This window comes from Mytilus californianus, unplaced genomic scaffold (assembly GCF_021869535.1).
Source record: "Mytilus californianus isolate M0D057914Y unplaced genomic scaffold, xbMytCali1.0.p SCAF_1, whole genome shotgun sequence".
Lineage (NCBI taxonomy): Eukaryota > Metazoa > Mollusca > Bivalvia > Mytilida > Mytilidae > Mytilus > Mytilus californianus.
The window spans coordinates 75,009,374-75,036,269 of record NW_026262581.1 but is presented as its reverse complement, the minus strand read 5'-3'; the positions used below and the strand labels follow the sequence as shown (position 1 = coordinate 75,036,269).

At 32.2% G+C, this 26,896-nt stretch overlaps 1 protein-coding gene and 2 long non-coding RNA genes across 3 annotated transcripts in view; 2 read left to right on the top strand and 1 right to left on the bottom strand.

The window, feature by feature from the left end:
- The window catches only part of LOC127707511 (importin-9-like), a 48,457-nt gene extending 32,465 nt beyond the window's left edge, over positions 1 to 15,992 (top strand). The window contains exons 18-25 of the mRNA XM_052212091.1: positions 9,620 to 9,692; positions 10,445 to 10,647; positions 10,986 to 11,152; positions 11,878 to 12,011; positions 12,967 to 13,094; positions 14,084 to 14,192; positions 14,885 to 14,955; positions 15,759 to 15,992. Coding sequence (XP_052068051.1) covers positions 9,620 to 9,692; positions 10,445 to 10,647; positions 10,986 to 11,152; positions 11,878 to 12,011; positions 12,967 to 13,094; positions 14,084 to 14,192; positions 14,885 to 14,955; positions 15,759 to 15,875 — 1,002 coding nt within the window. The 3' untranslated portion in view covers positions 15,876 to 15,992. The remainder of the gene's footprint in view (positions 1 to 9,619; positions 9,693 to 10,444; positions 10,648 to 10,985; positions 11,153 to 11,877; positions 12,012 to 12,966; positions 13,095 to 14,083; positions 14,193 to 14,884; positions 14,956 to 15,758) is intronic.
- A 1,470-nt stretch (positions 15,993 to 17,462) lies between these two features.
- On the top strand, positions 17,463 to 19,312 carry LOC127707922 (uncharacterized). The gene is made up of 2 exons (XR_007985097.1): positions 17,463 to 17,849; positions 18,043 to 19,312. It is a non-coding gene; the product is annotated as an uncharacterized LOC127707922 (long non-coding RNA).
- A 3,476-nt stretch (positions 19,313 to 22,788) lies between these two features.
- LOC127707931 (uncharacterized) lies at positions 22,789 to 25,654 on the bottom strand. The gene is made up of 2 exons (XR_007985100.1): positions 25,592 to 25,654; positions 22,789 to 23,992 (listed from the first exon to the last, which is right to left on the bottom strand). It is a non-coding gene; the product is annotated as an uncharacterized LOC127707931 (long non-coding RNA).
- Positions 25,655 to 26,896: the final 1,242 nt, after the last annotated feature.

Genomic DNA, 26,896 nt, shown 5'->3' with positions numbered 1-26,896 from the left:
TGTAAAGTTTTAAGCAATAATCATAAATCGTTTTTGAGATACGGCGCGACATGTGAAAAAAACACACACCTGTTTTAGTTACTATGTCCCGTAACTCAAAAAGTTTTAATCTTATTTTCACCAAAAAGTATACAGATCGTTTGACCAACATAAGGAACAACTATGTTACGTTTCATGAAATTTGGATAAGTCATTCTCAAGTTACGGTGCGACATGTTTACGCCGGACAGACAGACGGACAGACAGACGGTCGGACGGACAGACCGACGGACAGACAGACGGATGCCGGACATTTGTATACCATAATACGTCCCGTCAAAAATTTGACGGGCTTATAAAAACTAAATCATACAAACATCTATATTTAAAATGTAGGTCAACGTGACCTTATTAATAAAAAAATATTTTTTACCCAAGACCTGTGCACTGACCAAAAAACAATGTTACATCTGATAAATGGTCTAAAAAGCAAAATTTGACCTGAATCATTGTTGTGTAAAATGTAGATCCAAGTGACCTAATGATCAGTGAACCCTGTAGTATTTCCAAAGACTTATCTACTAAACAAGTAGCAATGCTATACCATGTCGGGTATATAAGAAACAGACCTAAACGCAACATTTAACCGGAGTCAATCATGCGTGAAATGTAGGTCAAAGTGACCTCATGATTAGTGAATCCTGTAGTATTTCCAAAGACCTATCCACTGAACATATATCAATGCTATAACATGTCGGGTATCTGAGAAACATACCTAAAAGCAGAACTTAAGAAACAGACGAACGTATAGACGGACATATGGACAGACATGCGGACAAGGGTAAAACTATATGCCCCTTTCATATGCTTGATTGGGACATAAAAATAAAAATACATACCGGTATCCCCTTTTACAAATTGGCTTCTTTTTATCTGCTTTCATAAATGGTCCTATAAGATCTATTCCAACCTTTCCCCATACTCTTGGTGGGAACGAAACTGGAACCATCTCTTGGACATGTGATTTTGTTTTTTTGTTCTGAGACTGACATTCTGGGCAGTGTTTTATGAATTTTGCAACATCTTGCTTCATTCCTTTCCAATAAAATCTGAAAAAATAATAAACATTTTTTTATATATCTCAATTTAAAGTAAAGATATCCTCATTATTGTCATAAATAACATGCACTGTTAAATGAATATTATGTAATGCCATTTTTTAAAAAAAAATAAGTAGATTAAAACAAATGTATTATAAACCGCAACACAAATTACCCCATCCCACGGGCTGAACATGGGGGAGGGTTAATTTATATACTACGTTGTGGATGGGCGGCACTACGTCCGGATCAGGAATTTGTAAATATAGCCGGGATTTCTTGTACATTTTCCAATTTCTGGAGATTCAATTTCATATTTTACTATGGAACGCCGACACTGTCTTATTATGACATTTCTCATTATATGATGTTCATTTGCCATTATATGATGTCATTCTACCCTTATATGATGTCCAAATGACATTATATGATGTGCACTTATCCTTATATGATGTACACTTGTCATTATGTGATGTGAACTTGTCCTTATATGATGTTCACTTGTCATTATATGATGTGAAGTTGTCCTTATATGCTGTCCAAACACATTTATATGAGGTGCAAACATCTTTATATCATGTCCACAATTCATTAAATGATGTGCTTTTTCCATTATGTTATGTGATTGAGTCCTTATATTATGTGATGCTTTCCTTATACGATGTAGAAACGGCATTATGTGATGTACAATCACCTTTATACGATATGCAATCACCTTTATATGATGACAATTTGACATTATCTGATGTGCAAATTATCTTATATGATGTGCAAATGGTCTTATATGATGTGCAAATTATCTTATATCATGTACAGATGTCTTTATATTATGTGCAAACTTCTTTATATGATGTGAACTTATCCTTATGTTATGTGCTAACATCGTTATATGGTGTGGTTCGGTTTACATCTTTATATGATGTCAGAACATCATTATCATGATGTCGAAACATCATTATGATGATGTGCATTCATCGTCCTGATGGTCAATGAACATGATTACGATTAAAGCGATTACTCACTACGTCAGAACTGATTCCGATCTGCTTCTGCGGAGTAACAATTAATCAGGCTCAAATTTTTAGCTGTCGTTTGGAAAATGGTTGAGATTTAAAAAGAGATAAACCTTGGCATATTAGTACCTCGTTTTAAGATGTAAAAAATCACACCTGATATTGTTGGAAAAATGTCAAAATATATGAATTGCAAAGTTTTGTTTTAATCGATTGGTCTAAAATAATAAACATACGGAGTCTGCAATAATGAACATACGGTTAAAATTATTAAATTTAAGACATAATTCTTTTATTTCATGCTCTATGCTCATTTTAACAAGGGAGGGCATTATATTTGTCAATTTCTGTACACCATAAAAAAAATAATCTATAAGAAGTTAATACACGAATGTCTAGTGTGTACATTAATGTAAATTTTGTCTTGCTGATTATTTTAGTTGTTCGAGTTTCTCTTTATATATTCTCAAGATAGACACAAAAGAATGGGAAAAAAATTAAATCGGACTTTGATAGGATAATGGCTTATATAAGGGACCAGTCATTTGTAACCCCAAAAAGAGGGATAGGAAGAAATAAAAGGGGCCTTTAATTTCATCATTTTTTAATGGAAAGGTGCATTCAATTTTATATAGTTATAGATTTGCGGTATAATGTTATGGCGATGTCTTCAAAATCCGTAGGCATCAATTTTTACGCCTGGTTCCGCTCGCCTCAATTGTTAAAACCTGAATCCTTAGTTTCAACAATTTCACTAGCAGAAAATTTTTCATCTGAAGCTAATATCGAATGAAGGTGTGGTAAATATTAATGAGACCATAACCGCCAAATCCAAAATAAGTTCGTAAAGTCGCAAACAACTTCCACACTTGAAGTTCTAGATTCACTACTGACGCAATATTTTAAACTTATAATGCATTGAGAAACTTAATACGATTTTTTTGTTATTACGAACAAAAGTATTGAAAATGTGTGTATGTGCGTTTGTGTGTAATTGTCCGGTGGTGCCTTTTTTTTTGGGGGGGGGGGTGGTTGGGTCGAAATTTGTAGGTCTTTGGAAAAGGGGGTATTTATTGACTGTTTTTCCTTCTTCAAGGTGTAGACTTGAAAAAAAAATAAGAGAAATTCCACTGTTTCCTCACACGTCCCCACCCCAAAAGAAAGAAAATTACCATAATTATTACTTATTTATTCATTTTAACATTCCGATGTATTGTTACCAAAGAGATTTCTACTTACGTAGCTTTCGTTTTTGACTGGTAACCGATTTATAAGTTTATTTCTTCAATGAATACTCATAAAAAAATTTTTTTAGATCACAGATTAATAATATATAATTTGTACCACTACAATATAATAGTTATTACGGTGAGGTTGAATTCCCGAACACTTATTCATCATCCACGCACGAACTTGTCTCAGAAAAAAAATATATCTCTGTACATTAACATTACTTTCAGGTACAGATATGATTTTTTTCTGGGACAAGTGCTTGTGACCATCCACAAGAATTTGCGGTCATCCGATGATCAGTACTTCACTACTTTGATTATATCTGTTCTTGTCTATACCAGTTTTCAAGAAAAGGTTGTTCTATAGATAAGTTATCAAGATAATAGCCAATAAAACAACAAAACTCTGAAGAGCCAAAATTGCCCAAAAAGGACCTTTACTATAGAGTTTACTCAGACACATTGCACTATTTGTTTTTTTAAATGTATTATAGTTTACAGGATAAACGCAAAATATTAAAATCCGCTGCCGTAAATCTTCACTTTGAAAAATTCAAAATACAACTCTCTATCTGTAAGAGAACAACAGGTCTCAGTAAACAATAAATAAATGCAGTGTTTAAGATCATTTAGACACCAATCTGATTAGATTACATGTATTGTGTGTTCAAGCTTTGCTTACGCCGATCTGAAAACGCTCAATTCAAGACCATTGGGATTCTCTGGTTTTGTCGGATTGATCCACACCTTCAAAAATATGAAGGCTGAAATTTTATTGGCTGATGTAATATTAACCAGGACAGAAAGTAAAACGAAGTGTTGTCAGATCCTTGTAACCAAAGCTTAGACAGATGATCTGTACATTATATAGTAATCATTTGTTAGACACCGACTGTAGTGTTGGTAGGAGCACGTGTATTTCCTTGATGGACTTTAATAAAAAAGAACATGTTTATTTTTTTTTTAATTTCATTATTGTTTTATTTTTCCCTGATTTAAAATGGAAACAAACTATTTCGCTCCCCTTCTGAAAATATAAAATCTCTTTCAAGAAATTTGGAATAAAACATTTTCCAAAAATGTTGCCCCCCCCCCCCCCCTCACCAAAGAATGAGCGGCTTCCCACAAAACCTTTTATATTGCGGGTTACTGCATGTGGTGGTGCTTTCGTGGTAGCATGTTCGCATAGAGTGGGAGAGGTCATGGGTTCGACCCCCAGCCGGGTCAAATCCAAAGACTTTTAAATTGATATTTGCTGCTTCCCTGCTAAGCCCGCGAAATTAAGGAATAAGAGCAAAAGCTGGTCGGCTCGGAATCAGAAGAATTTGTCCGGGAAAGGTGACATGTCTTCCTTCGGAAAGTAGCCTAGTGAACTAGCATGTTAAAAATCCGGCTCAGGCCACGGTGTCGGTCTAGTACAAAGCAGGGTTAATATTCATATCACATTACAGCTATTTTCCTAATGCATGTAGTTTAAAGGTTTGATTGGCTTGATTGCTTTGTTTTTATAACTGTTTTCTCATGCATTTTAATTAAGTTTTACAATTCTAATCAACAGATAGGCTGGGTTTCAGCTTGTATGATGTTATTGAATGCTTGAACAAACATTTATACAAACAAAGCAAGCAAGCCAACCAAACCTTTAAACTACATACATCAGGAAAATAGCTGTAACATGTTCTTGTACGAATATGCATATCAATTTGCCGCTGCACATCAAGTATCCATCCATAACCATCTATATTGAAGTTGTGAAATATATGCACGAAAACACAATAAAAAGCTGAAAGCAAATGAAAAATACCGAGTTGAAGTTCATTCCATATCTCCTTTAAAGCATTTCGGATGAAAGAGATGGGCGCTCGCTAGTCGAGTGGTGTGAATAGTCGAACTACTGTATCACTTGTCTGTCGACACTTAGGTGTGTGAGTTCGAATACCGCATGTGGCAGGTAAGCTCGACTCCTATCTTAATTGACCAGAATTGTCAGTATTCCAAACGAAGGTTGGGTGGTCTCTCTGGGAACTTCGGCTTCCTCCACCAATATAAACTCACCGCCACGAAATAGCATGAAAGTGTTTAAAGTGGCGATAAATATAAATCAATCAACAAATTAATCAATCAATCATCCATACCGGTATAATTATGGCCTCTAAATCTATATCTTTATTCTCATAAAGCCAATGTATGACATCAGTGCAGAGATAACAATAATAACTTTACAATATATACAAAACAAGAGAGAGAGGTTTCAAAAGTCTTTAGTCAGGAGGTATAAAAATTTTAAGATATATTTCTAATTCTCTTTCCAGATCTTCTGGTATAGTTCTGTTAAGTCCTGTAATATTTTTACTCACTAAGAATTTTTTTAGTCAATCAAAAGTAAAGAAAATAGAAAAGGTGATAAGTTTACTCCTTGTCGAACACCATTGTCACAAGCAAGCAAAGTATTTCGAATCATAATTACTAGAAAATGCCAGCGAAAGCGCGGAACAATTGGGCAAGTGTTGAAACAAAGAGTGTGGACACAGTAATAAGGTGGACACAGTAAGGATTTTGACACGTTTAATGCATTTAATTCTTTTTCTTTAAAGAGACGAAAACAAGGAACATAATGCAAAAGACGGGCATCACCCCATTCATCTCTGTTGGAAAATAAAAATATCAAATACCCTAAATTGAAAAAGTGTGGCAAAGTGTGATTTTCAGTGGGTTTTTTACCTTTTAACTAAATAACCGTATGAACTACGTAAAATCCTTTGACATTACCGAAAAGGATCAAAATGAGTACACAATGAAAAAAATCCCATCTAATCGGATGAAAAATAAAATCCAAAACACTTCACCAGGAATCAACCCCTCTGTATCTCAGAAACCGTTGACGCCACTCCAAATCTGTTGTCATACTAGTACTAAAGTTGCAGAATTTTATTAGCAATTAAAAAAATCTCCATTAAAATAAGTTGAAAATAAACAATCTGTATATACAAATATGTGAACATTACCCAACCTGACCATTTCGCATTTCGCGGGCAGTACGTGGACTAAGCATGCGGTCTCCAAATTTGGATATTTTGGCTTTTTCTGTGAAAAAAAGATTGTTTCAAAGACAAATTAAGGAAGTACAAAACACTACATGTATACGTCATATCACAAATATTTCCGACTTTGTATGGTTTTGTAGGAGTAACACTACATTATACATCTTACCATTTATATTATTCAATAACATTTTATAAAACAAACCATCTCGCCATATTATGCACGAGTAGATAATTATATAGCTATTGTTGTGAAATATTTTTAAAACTGACTGTGAGTTCAATGCTGCATTTTGCAATGAATAGAAATAAGAAGATGTGGTATGAGAGCCAATGAGAAAACTCTCCACCCAAGTCATAATTTGTAAGAGTAAACAATCATAGGTCAAAGTACTACCTTCAACACGTAGCATTTGCTTAACCCAAATAGCAAGCTATAAAGAGCCTCAAAATTTGTTTTATCATATTTTCGCCACAGCCGCAAATTTCTCCAATTAGGTCCTGTATTAATTGATCTTAACCTCCCTCCGAAATGTTTGAAACGTTGATTTTGTTAAATTGCATTGTCTCATTTTTCCTATTAATTGCACTCTCGCTATCGATAGACATATATTTGAGCTGGGTTTATAGTTTACAGAAGCAGATCGGAATCAGTTATGACGTAGACAGTAATCATTCTAATCGTAATCATGTTCATTGACCATAACGACGATGAAAGCACATCATATAATGACGTTTCGACATCATATAATGAAGTAAACCAAACCACATCATATAAGATTACAAGCACATAATATAATGACACAACCACATCATATAAAGATATTTGCACACAATATAATGGTAACTGCACATCATATAATGATATGTACACATCATATAAGTATATCTGCACATCATATAAGTATATTTGCACATCATATAAGGATCTTTGCACATAATATAAGTACATTTGCACATCATATAAGAATGTTTGCACATCATATAAGAATGTTTGCACATCATATAAGTACATTCGCACATCATATAAGTACATTTACACATCATATAAGTATATTTGCACATCATATAAGTATATATGCACATCATATAAGTATATATGCACATCATATCAGTATGTTTGCACATCATATAATGATGTTTGCACATCATATAATGATGCTTGCACATCATATAATGATGTTTGCACATCATATAAGGATGTTTGCACATCATATAAAGGTGTTTGCACATCATATAATGACAAGTGCACATCATATAAAGGTAAATACACATCATATAATGAAAATGGTCATAACGAGACAGTGTTGGCGTTCCATATTTTACCATTGTTGAGGTCTATACTTAACACCATATTTCAAGCAATTCGATTTGAAGTACCATAGACTCTAAAATGCAGTGCTATCATTTTGCTTGTTTTTGGAGTTTTGGGTCCATTTTCTATCCCCAATCCCCTTTTTGTTAATTTTGAGTTTGAAATTTCATATGGCCGTAGGCCGTTCGCCACACACTAATGAAAACGATCAGCGAGATATTTCTTGTGACTTTCCATGTAGCGTGTACAAAAACACTGGCAATAATTTTCATCATTTTTGTTAGAAATTATCCATTTGTACTACAAACGTTTTTTAATCGTTTAATACATGAATGTAAGAAAAGATTATGTCATTATGTTATTATTACCGTATGGATTAAAATAATCTTACCTTGAATTGCATTTTTCATAAGTCTTATCCCTGCCAAGGTGTCCTGTGTGCATTAGCTTGATTACACTCTTTCTTCTTTCTCTGGTGATGACAGTTCTCATAGTCTCTTGACCCTCCTGGTTGTTGATATACATCAAACTTTTGTTTCTGTCAACTTGAAATAACTTCGACCGTTTCCGTATTCTTCTCTTCTCGCTTTCTGTTGCAGCTTCGTCATATTTTTTCTCCGACAAGTACAGAACGAGCTTCTCGTAATCTGAAACTTCCATTTCTGTGATTTTACTGACTATAACACTCATCTTATATATGCATTTGTTGTTTCTGAAATGTACTCACGTGTGCTGAACCATGAAACCTGCATTCCAGTGAAATGTCAGTTTAAATACCAATCATGCATTTTGAACCGTAATCATGTTTATATATATAACTAACAGTATTTAGCATCTAAACTTTTTTTATTGTAATAATATGAAAAAAATAATATAAAAAAAATATTTATTCACTTTCATTTTTAATGTTGTAACATTGTTCAAGGTTTTTTTTCAAAATTGTGGGGAAATTTCTGACTAGTTGAAAAATTCCGTTATAAATTACTATCTAAAAATGAGATTCTGATTCAACATTATTATAAAACATAAGTTATGATAATCAGGTTATGGTATTTTAGTTTTGTTATTGCTTGGAACAACAACAATATAAACGGAACTGTGTGACTAGTTGATAAGTTCCGTTTGAACTTTTAAGCTAGTTTGCTATTTCCAGTTTGGGATAATTCGCCGATGAAGGAGGAACTATGTAGCTATTTGATAAGTTCCGTTTTGCATTTGTGGCTAGTGTCTTGTAGTCACTTGGTTCCGTTTTTTAAAAGTTCAATGATGATATGTTCTTCCCTTTTTTAGATAATTCTCTGAATGTAGATGTCTGACTATTTGATATTTTCCGTTGGTAATTTTGACTTGTTTGTTAGTTCCGTTATAGATTTATTTGACAAAGAGGAACTTTGTGACTAGTTGATAAGTTCCGTTTGACTTTTGTGGCTTGTATCTATGTTCCCTTTGAAAAGATTCAAAGATAATATGTTGCGCATTTACTTTGCATCAATTCTCCAAATGGAACTTTGTGACTGGTTGATAAGTTCCGTTGGAACTTTTGGGCTAGTTTGTTAGTTCCGGTTTGAGTAATTTGGCAAAAAGGAACTTTCTAACTAGTTGATATGTTCCGTTGGAACTTTTCAACTAGTCACTTTGTTCCGGTGGAACTTTTCAACCAGAGGAGGAACAAAGTAACTAGTTAATAAGTTCCTCCGGAACTTTTCGGCTAGTTAGTTTTTTCCGCCCGGAACTTTCCAACGTCGGAACAAAAGAGCATTTACAAGTATGCCATACTCATCGCCTTCCTCTTTACAGAATTTCTATATATATTCTTACACATAGTGGCCATGTACGAAATTTTCGTTACATCTTTATCAGGGAAATACCATCTTAATTTAACAGTTTCTTCTTTTATTGAATTATGTTAATTTTATAATGAATCTTTTTATTTTTACAGAATGGAGGAGAATGTTTACGAGCTTTTGCCTCTGTTGGTTTAGAACAAGTTATGGTTTGGCATGATGAACAAGGTAGGCAAGAACAAGTAAATATTCTTTTTTATTTTAGGTCAGATATTGAAATTGAATCTGAGATATTCAAAATTTTTCAAGTAACATTCCTTCAGACATTCACAGAACCTAAGACTTTGAGATATCAGTAGTGTCATAAATATTTCTTAAGAGCTTCAAACTTCCAGCACTTACTGAAAAACTGCCTGAATGGCCTCATTTTGAAATCATCTTTGAAACAGATGTTTGAATATGAGCCAAATCCTTAACCTTAGCCGAAAAAATATTTTGCCTCAAGTATGAACATTTTCTAAATGTATTTATCCTGATGACAGCTTCAAGAACTGAAACATGTCAATTTGAAATAAATTATGCCTGCATTTCTATGAAGTGTTGTGTCCTTACTTATAATTTCAATTGAACATTGAATTAGGACACACTGCATACCTTTGATATCCACCTCAATGAAACCTGATATACCCTAATTAACCAGGTGTTGTTTCACAGGTTTGAATATATATATAAGAAGAGTTACTTTTTATTAGTTCCTGCTAATATCCGATCAGTATCTTTATAACACATGTTTAGTAGATCCCCTGAATTAGCCAATATGACAATTTTAAAAGGTATTTCAGAATTGAATATTTATAAGTGATGTATCTACTGAGAAAACATTTTAGCCACATTAGCAAAAGGGAAAGACTTTTCAAATTGCAACTTCTTGTTATAAAAAAAAAATGGAGGATTTTTATTTCTCATGTATACATTTTCAGGTCACAATGGATTGTACTATATTATTCAAGTCATATCCAAATTGTTAGATCCTAAGACATCTGAACACACAGCATCATTTGTTGGTCGATTAGTTTCGGTTGTGATTGGTAAAGTTGGTAGTCAGCTTGGAGAGAATTTAGATCTAATGTTGAGAGCTGTCCTGAGTAAGATGCAACAAGCAGAAACACTTACTGTGATACAGGTATAATTATTGTCAATTGAATTATCATTGTTTCATTTTTAGGGTAAAGATTGCATTCATGCAGTGAAAACCCTTATGTAGCTGGCTTGATAGTTATCAATTTTCCAGATTTTATCATTACCTTTGAGATTATCAAAATATAGGATATGTAAAATGTTCCATGAACATTTCAAGAAATTTTTCAATGATATATACTCAGAAATTCAAGTTACAAAATGATGTGTATGTATAAAACCATTCTTGTCAAGAAAGTAATATAAATCGAATATGGTTCATGAATCTAGTATCATAAGTTAAGCTTTCAGTTTAGAGATTTATGGTTATGATGTATATTTCAGAGTTTAGTAATAGTATTTGCACAGCTGATCAACACACAGATAGAAGCTGTTTTAGAATTTTTAACTAGTGTACCAGATCCAATGGGAAAACCAGCATTACAGTTTGTATTACGAGAATGGTGTTCAAGACAACATCTCTTCTTTGGTTCTTATGAAAGAAAAGTTTGGTAAGTTCCAAAGATACTTTAAAAATGTTTGATAAAAGCTTAAAGCATGTCCTTGATATTATTTGTTAAGAAATGGAACTGAAATTAAAATGTATAGGTTACAAACCTCATTTTTAAGTGATATTTTATGTTTGATATGGAACAGTTTTTAAAATTAAAAAAAAATGGAATAATTTAATATTCTAGCAAAAATCTAGATTTTTATTTATTGTGTATATGGAATAATTTGATGGTGGGTATATAGCATGTAAGGAAAAAGGAAAATATATTTCTTTCTGTAGTCTTGTCATTTAAATATTATTTGTCTGAGATTTAAGTAAAACCAAGTCATCAAGTACAATTTTATAGAATATAAGTGTTCCATGCTTATCTTTTTTTTCCTAGTTTGATTTGTCTTACAGCATTAAGTACAACTTAAAAAACCATAAACATAAGTACTGAAAATTCAGAAATTTTTGCGTGCATATATTTTGTGATTGTTGAAAAATCATAGATTTAATATTGTGATTTCAGGAAATGTTGCATACAAATAATGCTATCAAAATTCAAAATGTGAGATTTATTTTTGCTAAACCTATCCAGTCGCAATAATAAAAACATCGCAAAAATTATGAAAGTAATTGTTGCTGAAGATTTCAGTATGTTTTGCTAAATCTGAATGATTTTGGAGTACATGCTTGATATTCAAAATGTATTTAAGACGACCTCTTTTTATTTGTTTTTAGTGCAATAGCTTTAAGCAAGCTGTTACTTCATACAATTCAAAGTAATGATAAAAGACTACAGGATATTACAGTACAAGGAGATCAGATTGAACCAGAAACTAACGAAATTAGAACTAGGTCAAAAACTAAACACAGTAAGTCAACATTAAATCAATATTATTGCAAACCAAATGAAACCTTTCCACAGAGTCATCTCCTATTGGTCAATCTATTTAAACTTTTGTCAGTTCTATTGTTCCATTGAATAAATACAATAGCTGTTGTTCTCTGTGTAGTTTATTCACTGGGACCTTTAAATTTCTTCTAAGAGAAATCCATCACTTTATGTTTTTGTTTAGTTATAAAATACATTTAAGAAGGCCTTTACTTAAACATCATCATTTTCCAGTTTTTATTTGTCAAGCACAAGCAAAAAAAAAATTTCAAAAGGAACAATGTTGAAAATTTTGTCAAAAATAAACTATTTATGTTGAATCACTGTTTACAGTGAACAAATTGAAAATATATTATTGATATTGAATAAATACAAAATCACATGCCGTTTGTGAGTTAAAACGTGTTTTTTCATCTTTTAGAAGATGATTTTTTTACTCAGGTAAATTAATCAATGAGTGATGGATTTCTCTTGGAAGAAATTGAAAGGTCCCAGTGAATAAACTACACAGAGAACAATAGCTATTGTATTTATTCAATGGTACAATAGAACTGACAAAAGTTTAAATAGATTGACCAAGAGGAGATGACTCTGTGGAAAAGTTTCATTTGGTTCGCAATAAAAGTAGGAAGTTCTTTACATAATTTATTAATTGGAGCCTTTAAATTTTGAAAATACATATAATCTTGCAACTTTTATAAACTTATTGTTTATCTGATAGGAAAAAAAGGGATATGGGGTATCCATCAATAACACAAGATCACTATATGCACAGCAAAAAACAAAAAAAGCAAAGGAACAGCTCTACTCCTATATGTTACACATATAGAAACTAAAAATTATAGCCTGTACTGAAATTTTTATATGAGATATAATTAAAAAATGTGCAATATCAACCTAGACATATATAACTTCTTTTTTGGATTTTTTTGTAGCTCCTACACAGTGGACAACAGTACCTGTTTTAGTTAAGATTTATAAACTTTTAATTAATGAATTATCAAATCAAATTGAAGAAAACATGGCTAAACAGAAAGACGACAGCCTTAGTCAGGAAGATGAGGTATGTTATGTATTAAGTGCATTGATGTCTTTGATTGGTTATGTGTGTTTAATGTGTCATTATTTTATATTGGCTTTGCTGAAGAAAACATTACAGAATAGTATAATTTGAGAAAGCAGTTATTGCTTGTGCCTCAGTTTTCTTTCCTATACTTTACAATCAAGGTATATCAGTACTACTGTAGTTGTCAATTGAGGATTTAATGGTTGCAAATTCCGTATCACTTGCGACATGAAGCAGCATATAAAACAGTATATACAATCAATCTTTGACATGAAGACTTGAATTTGAACATCATTGAACAAAAATTTTAATCAGACTCAGACAAACCATATTCTACATTCTTTTTATTTCACAGCCATGTTTAAAGTCACAGAAAAAAAGTCTTTATAAAATAAGAAAATCTGCTCTGAAGTTCCTAGTAGCTACTATTGAACAGACTGCAAATAATTAAAAAAATAATCAGCTTTGAAATATAATGGCTGATTGGTTGATTGATTGATGCTTGCTTATTGTCCAGTGACAAATATTTTAGACATATATAGACAAGGATAAATTAACATTTCATACAAAAAAGTAGTTAAACCAGGACGAAGGGGCAGAACATTTGGACTGCCACTGGAAAAGGAGGCCATGTTGCATAAAGGTAGAAATTTTGTCATGCAACAGGCCACCTAAAGACCCCCTAAGAGAGTTGTTGCAAGAGATCTTTATTGTATATAGTGTGACATTTCCCCATTCTTACCAGATGTGGGAGTGTATGTATATATCTTTGAATTCAAAAATGGACACTTGACTTTAGGAAAGGTTTTACTACAGGACAGGAGAAGAGGCTGACCACATTTCTATACTCCAGTCTGATTGGAAACAAAAGTGAAATAAGGGAACTAAATTTGACAATGAATAGTATAGACAGTCATCTATCTTCTCATTTCATGATGTTTGTACTATGGAAAGTCTTCATGATTGATATATATTGTTTGTTGTAGGATGAAGGCTGGGGAGATGAAGAAGAAAATGACAATGATGATGAAGTAGCTTTATCTGGACAGTCACTATCTTCTCTTATTGATCAGATGTCAGAAGATTATATTAATGGTAAATTTATTATTCCTATGAAAATTTCCATTGCTACAAAAAAAAAATTAAAGACAGGAAATAATGGTCTCAGTTTTCAATATTGCCTACACGTATGACATATTTTGTCAGTTATTGCAATGCAAATGTTTAAAATTTAAGTTCTTAGTGCAATTTGAAAGCAATCTTTACCTCTTTACTGCTCACCAACACTGATTATACCTTGGCTCTGAAGAAGGGTGAGTACACTGTTTTAACACTGCCAGTCCATTCTTTCTCTCTAAAAGTGGGGGCTATACTGCATTAACCTTGTTCATCCCTCTGTCCTTTTGTCCAACAAAAAGTCCCTTCACACTTTTCTCTGGTACTACCAAACAGAATGACTTTTTATTTTGTTAGCGGCTTGACAAGGATGAGTTGTACAGTGTGAACACCTGTGTATACCTGACAGATTTCACTTGACTAGTAAGTTGTCCTCAGTTCGAGAGTATTGCAGCAAGCAAGATGTTTTATTGTAAATATGTCAATAAAAAAATAAGGAGATTTGGTATGATTGTCAATTAAAACTATCCACAAGAGTCTAAATGATGTGGATGTAAGCATTTATAGGTCCCGTACTGCGTTCACCAATGCCATATAGTCGGGCTTCAACATGACAACTCTTGTATCAAATTGTTAGATTTTATTTTGAACAGAAATATTTTTTATCTTAGGTTTAGATGATGTGGAAGAGGAAGAAGATCCAGATTATAAAAAGGATCCAATTTATCAGATAGACTTACAGGTAAATGTTCCTTACACTATTAAAAGGACCCAGTTCATCTTTTAAACTTACAGGTAAATGTTATTAGACTAATAAGAGACTCTATTTATCAAATTGACTTACAGGTTTACATGGTTAATGTTCTTAGAATATAAAAAAGACCCAAATTATAGGATAGACTTACAGATAAATGTTATTAGACTATAAAAATGACCAAATTTATCATAAGGCTTGGCAGGTAAATGGTCTCACAGTACTAAAAGGCTCAATTTATCAAATAGACTTACAGGTAAATGTTATAAGACAATTTATCAAATAGACTTAATACAAGGAATATAACTACTGACTGTGATTATAATTTTATTACGCTTATGGACTGACTACTTTGAGTTGCAGGTCCATGAGAAGTCAAAAATTGGAAAACTCCAGATTTTTGGTTGAAATGGTCTCTTTAGACTACCTGTTTCTCAAAGACTAGAATTTTTGAGGTTCATGTGTTAACTGGGGTCACTTTATAGGTAGGCTACAGTAAGCTGCGCCTATCAGCATCCCTCAGATGAGACGAATTATCTTCAAATTTGATCTTGCATCAGATGGCCAACTTTGAGATAAACCTTGAACAGTTTTTTTTTATATAAAACCCTAAAGTTACCAATCTCTGTGGATGTGTTCTTATTGGTTAGGGAAAACCATGAGGTGTGTGATACAGGCTAAGTGAAACCTCTAGCTTGCTCCGAAGAAAGTTTAAAAAAACAAATTTAAGCAATTTTTCATTACATGTATATTTAAAACATATAATATGATAACTTTTTGTCTATTTACAGGCTTATCTAACAGAATTTTTACAGTCTTTATCACAACAGCCATGTTATGCTATGTTTTGTGCCCATCACAATGAAGCAGAGAAGTGTGTTTTACGGACCATAAACATACCTGTGTAGTGCACATTTTTAAGTTTTAAATTTTAACAAATTTCCAGGACTGCAAGGCGGTGATCTGTGCAATGTAAACAATATTGAAAATTATATCTAATAAATTATCTACATGATCAAATGAAAGGATAGTGTGTATTATATGTAAAGTTTTTGATTTCTAAAACATAAAAAGTTATATCAGGAATAATAGAAGTACTGCACAGAACAACAGACACCATCTACCACAAACATAGACGTTTCCCAGACATACAAACAACAACAGACACCATCTACCACAAACATAGACGTTTACTAGACATACAAACAACAACAGACACCATCTACCACAAACATAGACGTTTCCCAGACATACAAACAACAACAGACACCATCTACCACAAACATAGACGTTTCCCAGACATACAAACTACAACAGACAACACATGATCAAGCTAGCCTAACTATGTACAGGCACAAAATGTGGTGGGGTTAAACCAGTGTTTTTCTGCACAAAACTTCCTATTTGTCTATAAAGACCATATGCCATAAAACTAAAACACACAATGAAAAACCTGCATAGTACAGCTACCAACAGGATGACCAAAATTGTCAGACAACTACTTATAGCAGTTATTGTTAAAAGAATATGCAAAAAAATAGGTTCAATTTCTGAAATTAAAAAAGTAAAAGAATATGCCTCTAACATGAAAAATTCTCCCATCTTTTGACAATAGAGTATTATAGACATTTTATTGGAAAATGACGCTATCAGCGGCATGTTTCCGATACCATTGACCAGAACTTACGGAAGTCGATTATTGCCTCCGCCTACCGCACTCGGTTTCATATTTACTATTTTACATACTAACTGGAATCTGCTTGTATTACGCTACACTCGAACAAGGTGTTGTAGTCGGTCAGGAACCAGTTTACATACTTTATTTTATTTACCAAAAAGATATTTTGACCTGCCCTTTTTTTTCTGTTATTAAATGGTATTTGGAGCTATCCCTTTGTTATATTTTTCATATTTATTCGAGCTTTCACTTTTATGCACATGTCTTACAATCGTAAACAATCGGTATGTATACATGATAAATAGATCCGTTTTGTTATGGTGTTGGACTTTTTACCCTCCAATGATCAGCAATCGCTAGACAAAATAGTTCTCCTAAATAATGTCAGCCTTTCATGCCATTTCAACTTTACAATCATTAAAAAAAGTGAAAATCGGAATCATTTTGATATCCATTGAATAGAAACTGGTCTTTATCCAGATTTACGAAGACTTTAAAAATCGGAAATTAGTAATACGGTTATACCCACACGGTGCGTATGAATCTTTGTTTACAAAACAGGATTTTGGAAGTCTCTAGTTTTTAGATAGTAAGTCACGATAAACTCAAACTGAAAGTAAACAGTTGTTTGTAAGACGCAGGTTTACTCACCATAAACAAGCTGAAACGTTCAGTATGGCATATATTTTAGGTTAAAGACGGTCCCATTCATTTAAAAAGCATTTTGAAAGTAGACGATGGGATTATTTCAGGTTTGGGGAATGAGTAAATTATCACAAAGTTCATTTCTTGACGACCTCATAATTTCATGTCCATGGTACAAATCGATTTTTACTGTTTACTGTCGCTTCTCATGTTTTGTATTTAAACGGTCGTTTATTTTTAAACCCGAACCAGGCATATGCATTCTGTAATTGTGCAAATCTTCGTTCTTTGGTCAATTGGCTTATGGATAGTTGTAAAAATTTCAACTCTTACATTATTTTTTTTTAAAATATATTTGCATTACACATGCAATGGCAGTACCTTTCCAATTACTATTTATGTGTTGTGTCTAAATTAAAGTTGTAATACTTTATAGTGACTGGAAAGGGTAGAAAAATTCATCAGATGAGAAAAGGCTGAAGATACTTCAAACGGCACCAAATCATTAGATATTGTATCTTATAAAAAGAAACTGAGATTTGGATAGTTCCACTTCAAGGTAAATATGTTTATCTCTTGTGGAATGAAATAAAAAAAATATTGTAACACTGTAGTTAATTATTAAAGATACTATTACGTGTATTTCTGTATTGGCCTTATAATCGTTTCTCGGCCAGCAGTCAAACGACACCGAATCATTAGATATTGCATCTTATAAAAGGAAACTGAGATTTGGATAGTTCCACTTCAAGGTAAAATTGTTTATCTCTTGTGAAATGAAATAAAAAAAATATTGTAACACTGTAGTTAATTAATAAAGATACTATTACGAGTATTTTTGTATTGGGCCTTATTATTGGTCCTCGGCCAGCAGTATTGGCCTTCCGCTTCGTCTCAGACCAATACACCCAAGACATGGACCAATAACAAGGCCAATACAGAAATACTTACGCAATGATATTATAGAATGACAGTATGGTTCAATAGCGGGAATCAGCCCCTCAACTACTTTTTACATAAATGTTAACTTCTGGCTTCAACGCTTTGTTCGTCTTGTCTGGATATCTTGCTGTAGTTCCAGTTCAGCAAGCATTTTAGAGACGTATCAAGTCCATCCTCTTTTGACTTGTAATCTCTGGTGATAGATTTTGCCGCTTGACATTGTATCCTTTCAAGCTTGTTTTTTTTTGTTACCGTGTAGGGGTCCCATACTATGGCTCTATATTAAATTATAAGATCCATTCCTAAAGATCTAGATCATTGTTCTAATCTGACACAAATTTCAGTAACTGGAATGCTACCCAAGTTGAATATATGGTGACCCACGAGAACAGCATTATCACTATTGAAATTGTATTTAATACCATGATTGTTCAATGTCATTAACTTAAATGGAGACAGACATTTGACCTGAAAGACATGAAAGGTGGTGTGGGAGTGCAAAATCAAAAACTAACTGACTATGATATATGGTTAAAGAATGAATATCAATTACATGCATATGGGTCAACATGGTCAAGGGCAGAGTTGTTATAAAATAACAATATGGCAGAGAAGTGGTTTCAAGTTTCATATAAAGCGACCTGACTGACATGAAATAAAAAATCGAAGGAGTATCCCTATTTGTCTAATCTTCAAGGTGAAATAAAACTAATAAAACAATATTATACTATTGTCTAAATATACAGAAATATAATTTGCTTCAAGTAACAGAAATAACTAGGTCACTAGTAACTTATTTAATGAGTATGTGGGGTATAAGAGCTTGCTAACAACAGGCTCTTCATAATCATTTGGTTTGAAAAGGATACTAGTAGTCTATATTCTTGATTTAGAAAAATGTAATTGCAAGAAAAAAATCACATTACTTAGAATACTTTAGATCATTCAGGTAGTCTTTATTTATATGTACAAAAGAACAGCCAGTAGTCATTGGATATTGTAGATCATTCAAATAGTCTTGACCTTTTTATTAGTACAAAAGAACAGCCAGTAGTCATTGGATATTGTAGATCATTCCGGTAGTCTTGACCTATTTATTTATACAAAAAAACAGCTAGTAGTAATTGGATACTGTAGATCATTCAGGTAGTCTTGACCTATTTATTTGTACTGAAAAAACAGACACATATACGAATATCAATTATATGCTTACGAGACATGTTGCAATGTTAAACTTATTACGACATGTGAAAATCAAGACTTGCATAAAAAATATCTCAATATTAGAGACAGTGGCGTCATTTTTCCTCAGAGCTTTCAGATCTTTGATATATTTTGAAGTTATGGAAATGAAACTTCCTGTATGCCACCCTAAAACTATTGTTTTAGGGTGGCATACAGGATTGTAAGGTGTACATGTCCTATTGACAGATTTCATCTGACCTTGACCTCATTTTGATGGTTCAGTGCACAAAGTTTAGTTTTTGTGGTTTTGTCTATTTCTCAGATATTATTAGCAGTGAGGCTTCTATTATTGGTTTGTGGAATGATTGTAAGGTGTACATGTCCGTCTGGCAGGGTCCATAAGACCTTGACCTGATTTTCATGGTTCATTGTTAAATGTTAAGTTTTCATGGGTTTGTCAGTTTATCATATACTTTTAATAAGCAATAGGTGAACTATATTTGGTGTATGGAATGAATGTTAGGTGTACATGTCTATCTGGCAGGGTTTTTATGACCTTGACCACATTTTCATGGTTCATCGGTCAATGTTAAAATTTTGTGGTTTGGTCTGTTTTCCAGGTACTGTAAGCAATCGGACCACTATATTTGGTGTATGGAATAGGATTGAAAGCTTTACATGTTTGTCTGGCATGGTTCATCTGACCTTGACTTCATTTTCATGGATTATTTGTAATGTTAAGTTTATTTGGTACTTGCAGTAAAACCTTAAGACTTTCAACATAAATTCAATCATAAGCTAAGCAGGCGAGACGTGCACTCGTGTGTGAAATTTTGTTTGTATAGCATTTGTGAACTTTTATAAATTGTCTGCTTAATTTAACTCTTTCAGTTTTGAAAAACTTTTATTTTATAAAATTATTTTTTTATCAAATAGCAAAGGTATGCAAATTAATAGAGTTTTGCTTTCTATCAGAGCTGTGACGAAGTCAATATAGGCTTATGATAAGATGTATGCTGTCAAAACATTCGACTGTCTGGTGTCAAAATTTTGGTTTCCATGTAACTTTTTTGCCAAAAAGAATATCTCTTCAAAACTTGGCTTGGTAAAGCCCCATGAGAGAAATATGGCCCCAAGTGAATTTCGAGTCATGAGGTCAAGGTTACACCAAATATTTATTGATTTGGACAAAATTCTAGCTTCCAGATGATCACTTTTGAATCATGTCCGATATTTATCAAATTTGGTTTGATAATTAGACCCGATTGATTTTGAGATCAATCGACCAAATGTTAAGGTCAAGGCATGTTGATAGACTGAAGCCAAAATTTGGTTTCATGAACCACTTCGTCAAACTTATACCAAACTTAGTTCATTAATGGCCAATTGATGGAGAAGATCAGGTCTATTGATTTGGGGTCAAAGGTCAAGTTCACAACAGTTATTGATGGACTAAAATTTGGAGATTTTTTTCCGTGTGGTATTGTTGAAGCCATATGTCCAACTTTTTCCAAACTAAATTTGATTATGCTCCATTTGATGACAAAAAATACTACTGATATTTAAATCACTAGGTCTACTTTATATTTATTAAGCAAATATGTGGTACAGTTATGTGGTCTGTCAGTGTTAATGGTCAGTTGTTCATAGAAATATGCAAGTCTATTAAATGTTCACAAATGAGGTCCACTTTCTGGAGCAGCAATGTAAAATTCATAATATGGACCTTATCATTTGATATCTGTATACTTTGCCATATGTGGATTATAAAGCTAGTACATATTGAATTTTAAGGAGAAAGTAAAGGGAAAGTTTTAAGCCCTTATAACTTGAAATTACTGCTACTGACCAAATATGATTCCATCTGTTAAGGGCTGTTCCATACAAACATACATGGGGTGTCAACTATGTTTTTGCATAGTGGAAATGTTGGTGAAATTTTAATTTGCCTCTATAGGTGGTTACCTCTTTTTTAAAGCAGCTTCCCTTGGTACCATGTATGTTTTAATGGAATAGCGATTATTGTCAGCCCTAAGTTGTTTCAAAGAAATCATAGATGAAAATATTTGTTGGACCAACAGATGGACAAGATGATTGCAATATAGCCACTACAAACTCGAGGAGTAAATATTGAAGTTTAACCCATAATTCAAACTTGTACAACTATGGCAGATCATTAAATGTTCTCTGCATGGATCTGATTTGTTATTTGCTAATATTATCCATCAAAAATTTTGTATAGTTATTCAAAACTTCAGTACACAAAATGAACCAGATCTAAAATTTTAATCAAGTTTCACGACAAATAAATATAAATGTATTACCATACAGGGCCTGGAAAACTTTCTCGAGGATTTAACAAAGGTTGATGAAGTGTAATCAGTATTAAAATGGCTGCCATTCTGTCATCTTAATTCTTTTGAATGTGTAGAATTCTAATTGTAACAATGATCGCTGTGATCCTGTAGATACCTACCATTAATTGAAACCAAAGAGGTTTGTAAATTAAAGAGACAAAAGGTCTACTTTTTTCATTTTATTCAAAAGAAACAAATTTCATTCAACAATTATTAACAAAATCATCACTTAATCAAAATTCAATATTAAAATCCATTCCTTGGATTAGATAAAATAAAATTAATACATAATTAAGTATTGCTAATATATATTTGCTCATATCATGCATGGGAACAATTCATACCATTAAAACTTTCTATAGATTACAATTTCTGGGTTTAAAAATATATCCAGCATGCATATAAATTATACACCTAATCATAAATTTTTTTTTGAAATTATATTTCATATAAAGTCATCAAGTCTATTTGTTCACGAAAAACAAACTCACTTTCATTATTTTTGTTTTTTCATTTCGCTACCATTATATTAATTCACATATTATTTAGAACTCATGCTTTTTTTATTGTTTGCCTTTTCTGGTGTAAAATATGTAAATTTCATTTCCATATATTAGTTTTTAAGCCCACAAACATTTGAAACAATTTAGTTGTATATATACATGATATATAATAGCAGTTAAAATTATGATCTTGATTTTCATTTAGACCGGTAATTGTACCATTTCTGATGATGGAAGTGGAATATATATCTTTTCCAAGAGTAAAAGTGAAAAAGATTCGAAAGCACTCTTAACAATGTCAAATTCATCAAGTTTTGCCTATCTTATCTATTTTTCAAATTGCATCATATGATATGACGAGTCAAACTATCGCCCCATACAAGAAATGGAACATTAAAATTTCTTGCCTTTTATGATATTTCATTAACTGGTGAAAGGGCTAATAATTCCTGAAAATGCATAATAAACTATACAGTATCAAATAAGAGGGTGAAAGACACTAAAATTAAGATACCATATACACTGGTGGTGGACAACTATGATTCATATCAAACATCATTAATATCAATGTCGACATTCAAAAGTACTAAATCAGACAAAACTTTGTATATTTGAATATATAGGAATATAAAGTTAAATGAAGTTTGTGACCTGGACCTTGCAGACAAAAATTCCAACTTATTTGCAAAACTCTCCCTGGTGGTGGGCACCAAAAATGTCAATTTTCCAGGCATTCAAAAATGTGTCCTCCTGACTTTTGTATTTTAAACAATATGTTTGTCACCTTGAACTTGCAGACGGGCATTCTAATGTTATTCAAGACACATCCTCTGGTGCTTGCCAATAATAATGCAAAGTATAAATAATTTTTTTCAAGGCATTCAAAAGTTCTATGTGACTGATATGGAAATTTGTATATTTGAATATTGGAATGTAATAAGTTAGACAGATACTCCCAACAATATTTCCCCCACCCTCAACAATAGCAAGCTTCATTATTATGCTTCAAGAGTGAGCTATAATTATTTACCTCTGAATTGAGTTTGACTAATGATCAGTAATAAAAATCATTTAGAGAAACATTCTGAACATCAAAATAATATTTCTCCACTTATGCCAATTTAATCTTAATTCTCGTAAACTAATTATTAATTATTAACATTTTTCATTAAATTTTTACATACATCTTTTTTATTGGTAAATGTGTCATATACTTTTAAATTTTTTTTAAGGTGTTTGTATTAATTTCTAAATTGTCTATGAAGTTTTATTGTCTATTGTCTATTTTACACATATTATTTTTAGTTAATTGGTCTTAGGATATTTTTGAGTAATGAAATGTGCATAAGACTAATCAAATCAATTTTGTACGTGTATCTTGTAACTTTGTATTTCTCAAATATCGTACTTTAAATCCCTTGAAAGTCCTTGATTTTGAATTTCTAACAATTCAATTAAGCCATACATGACTAGGGATGCAATTTTGAGATTTTGATACAACTGCTAAATTGAAAATGAAGAGAAACTGTCATAAAAAAAAACTTTGGTCCTTCTTTCTTGTGTTGCCATGACTACAGACTCAAGTTTCCATCTTGTTGACTAGCTGGAGTTTCATATGGTACAGTTGAATGTGGTATATCATGTTGTGGTCCCTGCATGTATCCTGGGGTAGAATTATATGGCAGGCTAAGGTTAGCTGGTTGAACATAATTTACCTATAATAAATGGTCAACTTTATATAATATCTTATTTATAAATAAATGAATAGATGTATAACTAAAGCTAAGCAAGAAAAGTCAGTGTAAAGTTTTATAAAGATCTTTATCAAAGAATTCTGTGACTGCTTTAACTGCTTTATTTCAGAAACTCCTAGAAATTTCATATATGTCTTACTAGTGACTGAGATACACATGCACTGGTGTCAATGATATTGTTTACTGCTTCAAACTTTTTTTATTAAATTGAATCTCTATGAAGATAATAATTCTGATTAAGAAATTCATAAGTAAATACAAGGAAAATAGTATCAGTTTTTGATTTTTTTATATCATCTTCCATGGGCACTACTTAATAATAAGCAGCTAGTACATTGTACATGTAATAATTGTTTGTTTCACAAGTGACAGAATGACAATGAAGAATATTTATCATTCAAGTAAATGCAGTCAGTTTGAAATATGGACTGTATTTTATTATCTTATTGTTTTGTTCAATGTGCAGTATTAATGATGTTTAAACAACATTTCTTAATATTCATATGTTGAAAGGCTAATACAGAATGAACAGACATGTAAAATCCAGCTCTTTACTTAGAATGGTTTTTTAAATCAAGTGTGACTCTTTGATGGCTTATATGGTTATGCTTCACTGGTTAATTTTAACTGGAGTTACTAAAAGACAAACTTGACTTTACTGCAACTTCTTATTTTAAGACAGAACAAATAAATATTCATAAAAAATTCAATATAGTAAATTGAAAAAAGAATTGTGCATTAGATTGTTTGTACTAGACTAAGTATTTTTAATGTCAAAAATAACATTATTTTAGTGTTTTCATGTTTCTTATCAAGATTTAAGAAGGAGGGTGGAGATTTCATGAACTTTCTTTCAAAAAAACTTGAACCCCATATAAATTTGTGTACCTGTTTCAGGTCAGGGAGCCTATCAGTGGATGATTCATGTTATATCTTTAGAAAATTTGGTGGTGATGGCAGACCTGTGATAGGTTGTTTCTGTTCATCTTATTGAATATTATTATTAGACTCAGGATGTTTAGAGCTTGACATATATTCTATAGTCCCCTGTCTTTTGTTGAAGACTTTATGCTCATTTCTAGGTGTTTTTATGCCCCCGCCGTAGCGGAGGGGGCATTGTCCGTACGTCCTAAAATTGGTTTCCGTTCTCTAACTTGAGTTTGCCTCAACCAAATGTTATGAAACTTATACACAATGCTTATTTCCACAAAACACAGATCAAGATTGAATTTTGGAGGTGTCACTTTAACCCTTCTAGAGTTCTGCCCCTTTATAAATGGAAAAATTACAAAATTTTTAGTTTCCGTTCTCTCCATGACTAATTTTTTTTTGTCATTAGGTTGCTTTCTTAATGACTTTTATTCCACATCTTAAATTTATTCATGATGCTTTATAGGTCACATCATCACTCACATGAAAAGATTATGATTTACCTCTTTAACAGGTTAATTGACTACTGTGTATTTTTTACGGCTTAGGCCCTAATGCAGTAGAAAAAGGTTAATGACATTATCATGTTTAGCAATCAAGTTATATTCACAAGATTTTTGTTTTACACACCTGTGATTTGTATCCAAGATTGCTGCTATAGTTAGATGAACTGGTATTACCTGAAAGAATATTATCATAATGATTATGTGTACAAAGTTTCAAATCAAGGAGACAACAACTTCTTGGTAAACTTTAACCTGATACTCAGGATGGACTAATGCACAAACAGAAGGACAGATGTACAGGCCAGAAAACATAATGCTTCCCCCCACCTGACTATCCTAGATTGAGCATAAACATATACTGAGCACAGGAAAATGAATATATATGAGCTTGGGCAAGACCAGATGACATAACCAGAATGACATATTCTTTCAACAACAATAATTTATTCCAGACCTCATGTATGGTTACTTGGAGGAAGCCTTCTATTATTTAAACCTGTAAATATCACCTGACCATAAGTGTGTGAAATTGATGTAGAGGTTTCAGTACTGACATGTCTGAAGGACATTAAATTGCTATACCAAAAATTGATGACTTGTCACTCTTATTAATACAGATGGATAGACTACTTGAAAGATTAATAAAAGAACAGAGTTCAAATGTCCCCCACATTGTACATATTTCATCTGCCCAATGGCTAGAACTAAAAAAAAAAAAAATTTTTTTGTTCTTTAATATTTTTTTTTATAAATACCTTAGAGAAATGAAGGCTTGAGAACATTAACAATGCAATTTTACATACAATTAAAATTTCCAAGTGCCAGTGGCATAACTCTTTAAAAAATAGTTGATGGGCACTGACTTTTGAACTTGTACAAGACATTGCTGATATATATGCCTTTGATAAAAGAAGATGGTAAGAATTGTTACTGTAATGTACACATGAAAGCGCTTACAATGCAATTTTCCATATAATTAATATTTCCAAGGGGCATTACTCTTTTAAAAATAATTGATCAGCACTGATTTTCAATCTTGTCATAAACATTGCTGATGTAAACCTTTGAAATACCAGGCAAGAATTGTACACGGGAGAGCGCTTACAATGCAATTTTCTATAGAATTTACATTTCTAATGGACATAACTTCTGAACAAATAATTCATCTGCACTGATTTTCAAGCTTGTAACAGACATTGCTGACTTAAATCTTCAATATTAATTTCATAACAGTCCTACAAGAAATATAGGCTTGAGAGCACTTACAATGCAATTTTACATATAAACAAGGATTTGATACAAATCCTTGATATAACTTATATTTCCAAGGAGTCTAACTCTTTAAACAATTGTTGATCTGCACTGATTTTCCAATTTGTTCAAGACATTGCTGATATAAACCTTTGATAAAAAAAGAACTGTACATGTG